This window comes from Montipora capricornis, chromosome 9 (assembly GCF_036669925.1).
Source record: "Montipora capricornis isolate CH-2021 chromosome 9, ASM3666992v2, whole genome shotgun sequence".
NCBI lineage: Eukaryota > Metazoa > Cnidaria > Anthozoa > Scleractinia > Acroporidae > Montipora > Montipora capricornis.
This window is the reverse complement of record NC_090891.1, coordinates 33,570,610-33,585,609: the sequence shown is the minus strand read 5'-3', so window position 1 is coordinate 33,585,609 and position 15,000 is coordinate 33,570,610. Positions and strand designations below refer to the sequence as shown.

At 37.7% G+C, this 15,000-nt stretch overlaps 1 protein-coding gene across 2 annotated transcripts in view; it reads left to right on the top strand.

Annotated features, from left to right (window-relative positions):
- LOC138016928 (sodium-coupled monocarboxylate transporter 1-like) overlaps positions 1-15,000 on the top strand; it is a 21,829-nt gene that overhangs the window by 3,725 nt on the left and 3,104 nt on the right. For both annotated transcript variants that reach the window (XM_068864102.1, XM_068864103.1), the window contains exons 2-12: positions 1,447-1,512; positions 1,956-2,007; positions 3,143-3,210; positions 3,475-3,626; positions 3,980-4,120; positions 4,873-5,002; positions 5,617-5,705; positions 8,668-8,851; positions 10,927-11,174; positions 12,516-12,616; positions 12,884-13,020. In XM_068864102.1, the coding sequence (XP_068720203.1) occupies positions 1,447-1,512; positions 1,956-2,007; positions 3,143-3,210; positions 3,475-3,626; positions 3,980-4,120; positions 4,873-5,002; positions 5,617-5,705; positions 8,668-8,851; positions 10,927-11,174; positions 12,516-12,616; positions 12,884-13,020 (1,368 nt within the window). The remainder of the gene's footprint in view (positions 1-1,446; positions 1,513-1,955; positions 2,008-3,142; positions 3,211-3,474; positions 3,627-3,979; positions 4,121-4,872; positions 5,003-5,616; positions 5,706-8,667; positions 8,852-10,926; positions 11,175-12,515; positions 12,617-12,883; positions 13,021-15,000) is intronic.

Here is a 15,000-nt window from a genome sequence, read left to right as displayed (position 1 = left end):
TTAGGGGAAGGTATGCCCAGAGAACTTACATGGAAACTTAATGAAGTGTTTTCCTCCATTTTTTCTTTTCATTCACGAAAGGTACAGCTGTACCTGAACTCAACCACATCCTCAATCTGTTCCCATCCAACCATCACACCAACATTCTGATTGGTACTTACATACATTCATTCTTCAGGCCATCCTTGGCACTCTGTTTCTCCAAAGCCTGTGTCTTGTATCTGGTATCCTGTGAGTCAACAAGGCCAGACAAGGGGTGATCCCCTTATCCTCTAGGTAGGGCAGTGGGCTAATAACCTTCTCCTGTAGAACCTTCCCACTACGCAAACTCAAACTACATGTACACTGTAGTGTTGCCACTATGCCTTATTGTCAGGAAGCTGAGACAAAGATGACAATGCCCGATTGAATCAATATGCAAGGCAAAAAAAATGATACCTAAACCCCAGAAAGTCCAGATTATCCAAAGTAACTTAATTTTCTTCGTATGTTTTTTTGTTTGTCATGCTCATCATTACTTGTCCTTGACATTTACAGGCATTTCTTCTTTTCTTCATCATTATCTATTTTTTGGGGAAAGTGGGGTGGGTGGGCCATTAAAGATCATCTACTACATGTAGGTTGGCATATCTTTGCAAAATTGTCAGGCATTAGAGTAAAATCTGCAAGTCTTATTCCCAGGAGGGAGAGGGTTAATTAAGAGACTGAATGCAAGCTGCTAGAATGGTTTTCAATTAAGTGTCAAAAGTAATTAGCGAATTGCTTTCAATTGGTTTCACCCAATGATTGGTTCAAAGTTCTTGCACCACTTTTTTAACCAATCAGAAATAAAACCAAAACCAAGCATGGCTCATGCGTGCACATTTTCCCATGCTTTGTGTCAGCTACTTGTAATTACTTCAATTTTTGAATGGTTTCCTGGTTTAAGACTTGTTCTGACCACTCCTTGAATTTCTTCCTGGTAGTCCCTGGTTCAACTTCTTGGACGCACTTGTAAATAGCCGACTGGTTTGCCTCCGGCCAGTTGGGATTCTTAACAGTTGTAGTTGTTGTCTTCTGTTGTTTCAAAGCCCCTATGGGGAGTGATCAATTAAGTATGTACATTGTATGTATGTAACGACAAAGGATGCAGAAAAGAGGGACCCTGGGAACGAGGTTGGGCTGTGGGGATCACACAAGTTAAAAAATGTTCTTTTTGGCACTTAAGAGAACAGGTGAAGGGGGCTACTATTCTTCCAAAATTATGTGGGCATTGGTGTTTTGCTGAGGAGGGTTTGGAACATAATTTGGTGGGGTAAATGTGACAAATCGAAGTGTGTTATTCCTTTACAGTATCTCTGACCCAAGCAGAAGGATGAACATTATTATTTTCACATTGATGACCCAATACCCCAACCATTACTTTGATATTAATATATTTTGTTTTTTTTTTTTTAATCCTTGCAGTATTTGGAAAAAAGATTTTCATTCAGTGTGAGGATGTTAGGCTCTACAGTGTTTGTATTACAAACTGTATGTATCATACTTAAGTAAAATCTACCATTTTGAAAATGGGGCATTAGATACAGTGTACGATACATGTACTTCCTACATCAAATAACTTCACTGAAGTCTGCACAAACGTTTTTCAGACATCTGATGCATGTTTGATTCTGTTTATACATCTTAGAACTGTGCATGCTTTGATAATTCTGATTGCTCAATTGTCACTACAATGCCTGGATGATGCTCATTCTCACATACTGTACATGTATTCACAAAGTTCTTTGAATACTGGTAGTAGGTTAGGGTTGACTTGCATGCATGCACACAATAACCAATATTTATTGTAAGCAAGATTCCACCTAGTAATACACTGTTACAGTAGTCATTTAAAAAAAATGAATGTGACTGAACATATTCCAGTAGTAAGTTGTTACCAGAATTATTATAAATATTTCTTTATCTTATTACAGTTGCTGTACACTGGCATTGTATTATATGGTCCTTCTCTTACTTTACAATCAGGTAGGCACTTGGAAAAATACATACATATCAAAGTAGTCTATTACACAGTGAAGTTCAATAAAAGAAGCTTGAATGATCTGGGATTATTAAATACAGGAGAGTGTATTTTAAACAAGATGCCTGGTGGTATTTATGTGGGATGCTGCTGTTTGTGTAAAATATGAAGGTTGGTTGCAAATGTCTCTGATCCCAGTTTGATTCCAGCCAGACCAACACTCAGGGTCTTGAAATAACTGAGGAGAAAGTGCTGTCTTTGTAACTATATCCACAAAGTCTTCTCGGGTAAGGACTATAAACCATAGGTCCCGTTTAACAGCCCGTCAATGTTCATAAACTCTGTGGGACGTTAAAGATCCCACACACTATTCGAAAAGAGTAGGGCATGGAGTTCCCGGTGTTGTGGTTGGGATGTTGCAGACAAGCACGAAATTAGGAAGGAAAGTTTTGGGTGGCGTGATGAAGGGAAACTACGTTCCCAAGAAGAAAACCATGAATTGGTAAAGGGATTTTTCGGCATTATAAAACAAGAAACTGTGAAATGAAACACCAAAACACCATGTATGACTCCACCTTATGTAGTAACCGAGAAAGGTTGGATTTTGATATTAAATATCGTTTAGGCCTAATTAGACCTAAAGTATTTATTGCTTCTAAGTAATTGAGGTTAAGATTAGGAAATCTTAAGATTGAGATTAGTACAGTAGCAATAATGTTTTAGGACTATAAGGCCTAAAACAATATTTAATCTCACAATCCAACCTTTGTTGGTTAGTATTCAATGCACAGTATGGTAGGGTCACACATGATGTTTTTGGTGTTTCATTTCGCTGTTTCAGTGTTTGCTGTTTCGTGGTTTGGTAATGCCCTCTTGGTTTTTAACCCTTAAAAGCCCAAGGGGTTCCCCATCAACTAGTAAAATCGTCTGGCGTTAGAGTAAAATCTGGAGTAAAAGTGGCTACTGGGCTATAAAGGTTAATGTGTGTTTAAATTAATTTGATTGATTGTAAACCATACTTGTAGCATTTTATTCAGCACAAAATAGTAATTTTTTCATAAACTGTCCAAACCTTTTAGTTAAGAGAATTTCTTTTTGGATGTCAATTCCCAAACCCTTTTTTTTTTACATTTCTTGCAGTGACAGGGTTTCCGTTGTGGCTGTCCACCATTGTTACTGGCCTTGTTTGCACTTTTTACACTACTCTGGTAATTGACAAGTTTTGTGACTTAGACTAAAGGAAAACTTTGGGCATTTTTCAAAATTGAACATGCAACTACATGTATGTAGGTGCATTTTTGGATATACATGTAAGTGGCTAAGTGACCCAGATTTAGCAGTCAAGTGAAGGATCCCCCTCAAGGAAAATGATTGACCGGGGTCTTTCCCAATTCTGGGCTGGGAGTGAGGGGCAACAGCTGACCAGCATTGTCTGTATTATAATTATCCTTATGCACATTTAATTATTTTAGGGTGGAATGAAAGCTGTTATTTGGACAGATGTTTTCCAGGGAGTTGTCATGTTGTTGGGCATGACAACAATAATCATCATTGGAACTGTCAAGATTGGTAGTTTTGGCAAAGTGTTTGACATTGCACGCAGTGGATACAGACTTGACTTTGAGTAAGTTTTCAGACCAAAGATGTTTAACAATAGGGTAGTTTTTATGTTGCTTGTCAATCTTTTAGCATGGTAATGAAACTTGATGAGTGCAAGATCTCAATCATGCATAGAGAATTACATGTCATCTAAGTGTTATTACCTGTAATTCATAAACTGATGAGGCAGATCACACAGGCGCTCTACAAAGATGCGCAGCATTTCCTCCTTTCTTAGGGCAGTATCTGATTAGCCCAGAATGCAGTTGAGTTTGCACTGATGATCCACATAAATTCTTTGTTTTAGTTTTTTTTTAACAAGGATTAACAACTTCTCAAGACTACTGGTACTTAGCAGTGTTTATTTTTTTCCCCAAGTGTTTCTTTAGACCCAACACATCGATCCACATTATGGACGTTTCTGATTGGTGGTATATTTCAAATGCTCCCAGTTTATGCAACCAACCAGACCGCTGTTCAAAGATTCTTGACAACACGATCGTTTAAGGAAGCAAAGAGGTAATTTGCTTTTATCCAACAATGATATTGATTTTTGAATGTGTAATGTGCCCCTGCAAAGGATGGCTTGGCAATGGGCGAGAGGACAACTGCAAAACCAGAGTTGTTGAAAGGATTCAAATTTACGACCTCCTTAACAGTGGTTGGATGCTCTATCCATTACAAGAACTCCTGGGAAGCTACAGCTGTAGGTTGTTAGTCTCTAAGGTTTTTATAGACATTGTGAGCACTATACACCTGGGGCACATGACATGAGGGAGCTTAAGATTTTACGGTGGCGACGGCAGCAACAATAGTGCAAAACAATGATATCATTGTTAAAAGAGCAACGCGGTAACTCTGCATAAGGAGGATGTGAAATCACTAAATTTGAGGTTTTGAAGACAACGTGAGTGTGCAACAGAGAATCTTCTATTCTCTATTTTCACTTTGTAACTGCTCGTACCAATTTATTTTTAGGATACTTCGCCCAAATTGTAAGAAGTGAACAAGATAGAATAACCACGAAGGAATTATGATAAAGCAAAGTGATATCTTGAGGTGACGTTTTTGTTGAAGTCACCGTCGTAGATCTGAAGGTCCCTATTGTAGAGCCTCAGTTACAAATCTGTTTTTCCTTTGTCCAACATCCTACATTGTATATCCTTTGCTTTGGTACCAGGTGAATTAAAGTAACTCTGCTGTTTAATATTCTTCAAAGCTGACCTGCAGTAAACCCTGACAAAACAACAGCAGCCCTGTTACTTTTTCAGGTCTGTATGGATAAATATTCCACTGAACATTCTCAATACATCAGTGACAGCCTTGACGGGATTAGTTCTCTATGCTTTCTATGCCTCTTGCGACCCTATCAGTACTGGAGAAGTACATTCAGATGATGAGGTAACAGTCCTACTTTCTCTTCTATTTATGTACATGTATGTTACACTGTATTCTAAGTTGTTTGGTACGTCTGAAAGGATGGACATTGGCAAATCACTAGGGATAAAAGATATTTTTCTGTGAATTGAAAAAACTGACTTCCATGATTTGCTAGTGTAACTAAGGAAATTTGTGTTGATATAAAAAAGTTGAATCATGGCTCTTTAACCCATTAACACTTCAAACACCCTAGTTGATGAGTAAAATCATCTGGCGTAATTAGAGAGAATAAAATCTGTCACACGAAAGTCTCACTCCCAGGAGTCAATGGGTTAATGGAGGCGACATGCTAACATTTTAGACAGAGTATGAAAAGCCTGCCCTTTTTGAAAAATTCAAAATGAGCGGCCTTTTTATTCCTTGATACTAACACACACAATCATCAGTTCCACTGATTTTAACCCTTTGATGCCAAAACCGGCCTAAACCGGTCAGAGTTACAGTATTTTACTCTGTCTGATGCCAGACGATTTTACTCATCAGTGGGGAACCCCCAGGAGCCAATGGATTAAGTTAGTTTCACGATAGATTGATGTAAGATCATTCCTTTCTCATAGTACCTGTTCTGTCGCTAGATCCTACCATACTTTGTGATTGAAGTTCTTGGAAAATTCCATGGGATTCCAGGAGTCTTTGTAGCTACTCTGTTCTGTGGTACATTAAGGTATTAATTTTATAAATCATAACTAAGTTAAATCACTTCATTAGGGTAAACAGTTACATGTAACTGCCCATTGTCCTTCTTTGTACCGACCATACATTGTTGTAGACAACTACATGAAGCTTGGAGAGGGATGGTTATTTGCATAATGAGATGCATGCCAAACTTTTATAACAGTGTCTCTTAATAAAGTCTAAGCATTTGCTGACCTGTTTCCAATAATAATGAAGTGTTAAGGTTTGCAAATTATTGCCAACTTCGAGGCTCACGAGGCGGCAGCCTTAATAAAGCTGAAGCGCCAGAGTGTTGTGTATGCAGTGAGTGAGTGAGAAACAATTTTGAGCACTCCAGAGAAACTATATTGTAAGATAAAGTAAGGAAAGCATTTGTTTTGATGTGATCATTTCACATTGATATTTATGATGGTGAGTGAAAACAATTTTTTTCTACTTCTCTGACCATTGTGTTTTGTATATTTGCCTCTCTATTATTTATTTTCGAACCAGCATGTTCTATCTCCAGTGAACTAGCTCAAGACTGAACCAACGTATATGTTCTTTTGGCCGTTGTTGTCAATTTCGGCTTGCCTACCATTGTCGAGTAGAGCAGTTTGTTGTTGTGAACAATTTAATTTAATTTTCAGTGGAAATAATAATTATTGTCTGTAAAGTACACAATTGAACGATCAATTTGACATATAATTCACGGCTGTATCTTGCAAAATAAAAACTCTACAAGTGAAACAACTTTTGCAGAAGAGTTTGATTCCCCATGACATGTCTCACACTGGAAACCCCTTTGGCGATTTTGTACATGACATTAATTTTATCCAACTTAAAGGTACTTTTTGTATATAATTTCCTATTAAAATACAGCTTTTCAAAAATTTCAGCAGTACTTTCAATATTGTAAAACACATTGACATTTACATGGTTGTTCGAGACACATTTAGTGTGGGAGGGTTTTGCTTACATTTCTATTGTTAGGTAAGTAAGTAAGTAAGTAAAACCTTTATTTAAACACGATAAGTATTTAAGCTATGCAGCTTGTGGGGTCGTGTATAAGTAAATAGATAATAAGGTACATAAACAATAATTGTAGTATAATTATGTGATAAAATAAGACTTAAAACAGTAGATGCAGTACTTTGAAATAAAAAAAATACAACTACTGTTCAGTTGGGTTCCAAAAATGGCACTCTGATACAAATCTGCAAACTATGTATTATATTGATTGTCTTGTTGGAACTTAGCAATAGCTACTACTAGTTTTTAGGTTTGATTAAATGCAGTTGTTTATCTTTACTTAAGGAGCATAGTTTAGTGCTGGGCACTTTGTGGGTATACCAAGACACAAGTGATGTTAAAGTTGAGAAGAACGATAAGAACACACTTACATGTAGTGATGTGCATTGACATGAATTTCTAGACAGGGAAGAAGAGAAGGGTGGGTGGTCCCCTAAGGTCTTCCTACATTGGGTTGATACCCTTTCAAAGAAAACTAGGGATGTTATGAAAACTAAGACTCAAGTCTTAGGGATGTTATGAAAACTAAGACTCAAACCCCGTTGAAGTCCTGAAATTTTCAAGCTTCTTAACTCAATTGCAAAAATTGCGTTCATAACTACGAGGATCACAGCTTCACTTGATTTCATAATGCGAGGTCACGGGTTCAAACTCCGTTGACGTCCTGAATTTTTCAAGCTTCTTAACTCAATTGCAAAAATTGCGTTCATAACCACGAGGATCATAGCTTCACTTGATTTCATAATGCGAGGTCACAGGTTCAAACCCTGTTGAAGTCCTGAATTATTTCTGGCTTCTTAACTCAATTGCAAAAATTGCGTTTGTAACTGCGAGGATCATAGCTTCACTTGATTTCCTATCCACAGTTCATATATGATCCATTTCATATATCATTTCATCGTTGATTCATTCCTCACGGGAACATTGGAACCCACAAATGACCAGCTCCCAACATCAGTGGCTTCGTAGCTCAGTTGATTAGAGCATTGCACCGGTATCGCAAGGTCACGGGTTCAAACCCCGTTGAAGTCCTGAATTTTTCAGGCTTCTTAATGCAATTGCAAAAATTGCATTCATAACTGCGAGGATCATAGCTTCACTTGGTTTACATAATTATTGGCAAGAAACTAAAGATAGGGTCTTTCAAATAACAAGAAACTCAATCTGTTAACCCTTTGGTTGTTAGCCTGCGAAAGCATCCGTTTCTCCTTCGCTCTTTGCCGCTGGGGACGTTTCGCGAGAAGGAACGATGGATGCTTTCGCAGGCTATTTGGTTGTAACCACTAAAAAATGTGTTACACGATTTCTTTTGTCAGTACACATTTCTTATTCTACTTCCACTACTATTATTACCAAAACAAGTCCACAATTTACCGGTAGCTGCAAGTCACGCAAACAATAAACAGATGTCGTAGATGGTCAGTCTTAATATTACGTCTGATAGGGGACTGAATAGTTTTACATTTAGGTCATGTTGTGTTAGTGTGAACTTTGGACTGTGTAGGGCGTGCTTGCAAAAGCTTGTTGTTTGAACCTGAGTTTTGGCTTGAATTGTGTTTTGCCGGAGAGTTTTTGGTAGGAAATTTCTCCTTTTTTTGATTCTTCCTTTAGCAATACTGTCAACTTCCACTGATTTCGATTTAAATCCACCATCAAGTATGCTTTGTTGGTGCTTTACCAATTCACGTTGTCTTGCCAGGTTTGTAACTTTTTCTAAAGTTAACTTTGGATCAAGTTGTAACCTTTCCGATAGGTCATGATTTTGTAGTCCCACGACTATGGGGTATCCAAAACTTGTGCTTCGTGTTTCAGCATAGGTTCCAAATGCCTCGAAACAATTCAGTTTCTAGGTGTTTGGAACCTATGATGAAACACTCGCACTTGTTGATATAATTTATTACATAAAAATTAATTTGCATTTTTGTTGTTGTTGTTGCCAGCACTGTAGCATCTGGACTCAATGCCCTGGCAGCAGTTACAGTGGAGGATTTTACTCCTTTAGTGGTAACTCACATTCCACCTGAGAGGGAAACACTGGTATCTAAGATGCTAGTTTTTGTCTATGGAGTCGTTTCTCTTATGCTGGCTTTCTCAATCTCAAAACTTGGTGATATGATATTGCAGGTTAGACCTATGTGTACACTTAAGACAAGGAAAGGATCACACAATTAAATGAAAAATATTTCATTTTTGATAAATTCTCATATAAATTGCATAGTCTAAATTGAATTGAATAATAATAATAATAATAATAATAATAATAATAACGACTTGTCCTGCCGACACTGTTTTAAAGATCAGGAGACAGTATCACACGTTCTGGGTGGCTGTTCTCACATAACACAGTCACTGTATAAAGCACGACATGACAGAATGCTACGCCCCATTTACCATGCTTTACTGGAAAGATACAAATTTGAAGAATCTGAGTATTCTAACCCGTGGTACAAGCAATCTTATCCGCAACCAAGCCAAGAGAATAACGAGGCAAAGATGTTGTGGGACATTCCCTGGAAATTGGAAAAATGTCCAATGAATGGCGCAAATAGACCGGATATCAGTGTATTGGACAAAAAGAATAAAGAATGGATGATCATAGAAGGAACAATCTGCAACCCAGGAACAATCACAATGAGAACTAAACAAAAGAAAGATAAATATATAGATTTAAAACTAGGTATTAAGAACTTATACCCAGGTCGTAAAGTTAAGCTCATTACAGTAGTCCTTGATTTTCTCGCAGTTTACTACAAGGATCTTGAAAAAGAACTTACCAGCATATTGGATAACAACTTAGCAAAGACAACTATTGAACGCTCGCAAAAGTGGATCATCTCCCAAAACTGTGAAATTGTAAAAAGGTTTCTCTCATAAACTGATTTTGGTTAAAGGCATTTATGGATGATGAAGATGTATATAATAGTGTCTTACCGGTATTTACATTTTTTTAAATTTCTTTTTCTTTTTTATTGTTTATAAGGATCATGCTATGAATTTTGCTACTTTTACTTTTTTAACTATAATATGCATATGTAAGTTTTACAATATTACACCGTAATTTGTTAGATTGACCATAGTCATAAGGTTTTATAGGATAGTAACATGAGCACCATTGCCCAGGCCTACAGGCCCGCAAAGGTTGTAAAATCATTTGAAGATATTTCAGTAAAGTCTCCAATAATAATAATATGAAGACGAAGATAGATAGAACTAAGAACGACCCTAGCTGTAGACTATGCAAGAAAAACGATGAGACAGTAAATCATTTGCTTAGTAAGCGCCAACATGATAACGTGGCCAAAGGGGTCCATTGGGACCTGTGCAAGCATTACAGAGTTGAATGTAGTGATAAGTGGTGTGAGCATGTTCCAGAACCGGTGGTGGAAAGCTCAGACGTCAAGATATTGTGGGATTTTACCATCCAGACAGATAAGAAATTACCCCACAATAAACCAGACATTGTGGTTGTCGAGAAGACCAGCAGGACTACCAAATCATTGACGTACAGTGTAGCATGCCCCGGTGACTGCAGAATCAGACTGAAAGAGGAGGAAAACGTCAACAAATATCGTGATCTAGCCTTTGAAGTCAAAACCCTCTGGAAGCTGTTAACCATTACACCAATTGTTATAGGAGCATTGGGGACCTATACAGACAGACTGGAAAAATACCTAGAGGATATCCATGTTGGCCTTCAGACCCACACAATGCAGAAGACCGTGCTGTTGGGCTCAGCCCGGATCCTGAGACAAGTTTTGGATTGCTGAGGCTGCTTATTGCAGCTTGCACCAGAGCTTCCAGCATGATATTGCTGTGATTTGGGACACGTTATAATAATTATAATATAAAATTACACTGTATTATTATTTTTCCTAACCAGTTTAATAAGTCTGAGACAATGGAAAATAAATAATAACCTTGCTTAAAAAATTAAACTGGGGCTACTGTGATCCACAACATATCCTTCTTACAATAATTGTCTTTTCACAGAAATTTGCCAAATTGTGCCTGGCCATGCAAAAATCACATAATTTTGTTCATTGTGACTTTGAAAAATGAACAGTTTTTCCTGAAGATTTTGTGAATTTGCCATGCAGCAAGACAGTGTGAACACCTCTCATCCAGCAGACGTTTTGCTATGTTGAGATGGCCCCACACATTTGAATATTTTAAACAAATTTCTGGCAAATTCTTTTCAGATGAGTTCAACTATGTTTGGGACTACAGGAGGCCCAATGTTAGCTCTGTTTTCTCTGGGAATTTTAACAAGACGGGCTAGTGCAAAGGGTGTATGGATTGGACTTGTTACTGGCTTTACTGCAGTGACATGGATCGCTATTGGTGCACTTGTTAATCCACCCAACTATCCCACACTGCCCATGTCAATATCTGGTTGTCCCAGGAATTTAACAAATGGCAATATGACACTACTTCATCCCTCAAGAAAGTAAGTTTTCAAAATCTTTGTGTGTATTCCAGGACAATGGTTTCAGTGAAATGTTGACTTCATGATTTACCTCTTTTATACTTTTCATTCTTGCCCTTTTTTGTTGTAAAATTTGTGGGCCATGTCAGCAACCATGTGTAGAACCTCAATCCAAGAAATTCCTCATGTATGCATACTACAAAGTAAACAACAGGCCCTACATGTAGTTATTTCCATCAGACATAGGTTCATCTGTGCTAATTTAGTCCTTTTTAAAATAGAGATGAATTATTTATGCCATTTGTAATATTTTGTTACCAAAACTTTGCAAAACAGCAGGAGTCTTGCAGTATGGTCCAGGAATCATTATACAATAGTCAGTATGTACTGACAGTTAAGAGAAACCGTTGACTGCTTCACTCTGAAAAGTCGGCTACTTTTTTCTCCAAGTTGAAACAATAATTATTTTTATTTTTAAAGTCAGACTCTTTCAAGCCTACGATTGAAACCAATTTGGACAATGGCAACGTCTAAACATGATCATCAATGTTGCTTTTGAATTGTGGCATTAGGGAGCGTTCTTTTAAAAATGGTATGCCCACAGACACCCCTAGAGAAAGGAACCGTTAGGCCCCTTGTTAATACAGTTGGTTTCTCCCTCACAACATGCCGCCAACTTTATTGATACCCCTGATAATAGAAATACATACAATTCAATACAGTACAATACATGCTTAATTGACCTCTCCCCATAGGGGCTTTTCAGGGCCAATGAAACACAAACACAACAGAACAGAACATTCAACAACAACTGTTAAAAATTTCCCAACTAGCCTGAGGCAAGCTAGTTGGCTATTTACAAGTGCAGCTGTGAGAGGGTGAGCCGGGGACTACCAGGGACAAATTCAACCAGTGGTCAAAATGTGTCTTGAAAAGGGGTTCCCCAGATCCCAAAGCAAGTGCCGTAAACCCCTGGGCCGCACTGTTATTGTTATAAGCCTATTGTTTATGTTATTGGCATACATATTATCATCTAATTATCATCTTATTCCAAGTTGCAAATTAAAGAAAAACATTAAATTAGCTTGATTTGATTTAGTGGGGGTTGGCTACGGGTACATATGACGATTATTTTTAGTTCATCAATTTGAGCTGCCAACACCCATTTTGCTTTGTCATCATTGCCAAATAAAGTTGTTATTAATACTGATTAATACTTTCAAGTGTGGCCTTCAGGAATCACTTTATTCCATAAAACCACACAAAAATGTCACTTGGTATATTAGTTTTTTGTTTTTTTGTTTTGCAGTGCAAAACATTGTACATTGTATTATTAATATAACTTTCATGTTCCATCCACAGTGTTTCATCTCATTCTGTGTATGCAATTTCGTTCTTTTGGTATGGACTTCTTAGCTTCATTATTACCTATGTCACTGGATACTTGGCTAGTTTTATATTTAGTAAGTATTGCATTTACTTTTGTTGATGTAGCTGGGCAGAATCAATGTGTTAAGAATCACTTCATCTTTATTGCCTTGCTTTTCCATGTTCTGAGCACTTTTATTCACCTCCCTTTGGCCTACATTTACGTTGGTGCTAATTGGGAAAAAAAGTGCTGCCTGCAACCCACAGATAGCACTCAACACCCCTGAGCACATATTTTTCCAACATGGACTTCAGATACTTAATAACATGATGTGTTAATTTCTGTCCCTTTTATTTTTCAGCAAATCATGTCAATGAGACAATTCACCATAGCTTGTTGTTTGACTACTCCAAGTTAAAGGCCTGGTGGAGAATATGTAAAAAAAGAAAAGTTCCTGATATTAATACGTTCTTCCAAAAACATAGGAAGTCCACGGAGGTAAAAATTCAGTAGATGTCAGTTTGCCATTTTTACCATTTCCTTTTACAGTTCTTTACACGACACTAAATAGGGCAAATAATTTGGCAGAGGAAGAAAAAACTATTGGAGGAAAGGGATAGGCTTCTGGGGTGACACCTCCTCATTACACTGTACTTTCCTGTAGCTTAAATTTCTCCCTTGGTGTGCCCATTACATATACATTTTACTTCCCATTTCCTTTTTGATACTGTTGTGAACCAAATGAAACAATAAAGCATACTTCTTTTTCTTTATAGTTTTTTTCGCAATTGAGATGTCATGGTTTTTTTATTTTCAACTGGTTTTGCACAAAGTTGCAAGGTCAAGTTCATTGTACAGTAGGACTCAGGTCTCGTACAAGGTGTGGTCAGGAGGAACTCCTTGAAAGACACCGTGAACAATAAGAGCTTAATAATGACTGATCCAAAGGAACAGCAAGTTTTGTTTCCCCAAGACTGTCAATGTTTGTCGAGGGGAATGTTGAGGGTTGATGTGCGTCAAGTGATACTTTTGCGTCCAATAGAAAATTGCAGTTACCTTTGATCTTTGGTGCTTTTGGCCTTTCCATGATTGCCCCAGAAAAGAAATCTGTCAATTATTCGAAAGCCGTTACGAGCATGCGTGACATGCGAGGATGTTTTTGTTCATATGGTGATTTGACTTTGAAAGATGAACTCTCTTTTCGGTAATGCGTGTTTACTGAACAAAGTGATATATAAAATGAATCATAATAAACTGAACTGCAGATGTGAAATCAAGTAAAGCTATGATCCTCGCAGTTATGGACGCAACTTTAGCAATTGGGTAGAGAAACCTGAAAATTTCAGGACTTCAATGGGGTTTGAACTCCCAACATCAATGGCTTCATGGCTCAGTTGGTTAGAGCGTCGCACCGGTATTGCGAGGTCACAGGTTCAAACCCCGTTGAACTCCTGAATTTTTCAGGCTTCTCTAAGCAGTTGCTAAAATTGCGTCCATAACTGCGAGGATCATAGCTTTACTTGATATGTATTTACTGTTAGCTTTTCTATGCAGCAGTAGAGTTGAAACAATCCATTTCTGTTCATTCTGAATCTGTGGTTATGCCTTCCATCTATCATCTCGAGAACGTGACCAGTTATGTTTGCGGAATGGAGAACATTCACAGTGTCAGCAGCCACTTGACCTGGGAAATGGTATTTATTCTAGCTTCCAACCTTTGTTTGATTCTGATACCATCCTGACCAATGAATTGAAGAGCCAGCTTTGGTTTAGGTCAGTGGAGCCGTCAGTCTTGTAAGCGAGTGACACTTGATGAGCTATTTTCCCAGTTGAGTGTGCTGCGAAATATTTCTTTTGATGTCGTGGAAAACCATGGATTTCATAATCTCAGGATATTGAACCCTGTATTGAACTGTGAAAATTCAACAGTTTACTACATTTCAATTTCACGCCAACAAAAAAAAGGAGAATTCGATTGCGACCCCCATGCAATTTTGAATGGTATGACTATTCTGGGGTTGGGATTAGGGGGTGAAGGGTATCATAGCTGAAAACCAAACCGTTACAAAAATGCTAACCTTAGGCCTAAACACTAGGCCTAAGGTTAGCATTTTTGTAAAGGTTTTGGTTGTTTCAGCTATGGTGCCCTTCACCCCCTGGAATAGTCATGCCAAATTTTGAAGGAAATAAAAACTATGCACTATTTCAGAAGGTATGAACCTTCTTTTTCGAGATATGCTTGAATTTTCATTAAAGTATTTGTCTGTCCCAAGTGTTAGCCCCCTTCTTCTTGGTGTTTTTGTTGAATTTTACTCAGTTCGCAGATGCAGCACTGACATTGTCATTGTTATGACGTTACATGTGACGTGACATTTTGCACTGAACTTTTGAAAGCGAAACTTCACAAAATGTAGAAAAATCCCCATCTATTTTATCACACTTTTGTTGAGACGTTTAAAATAAAATTATGACTTTTCC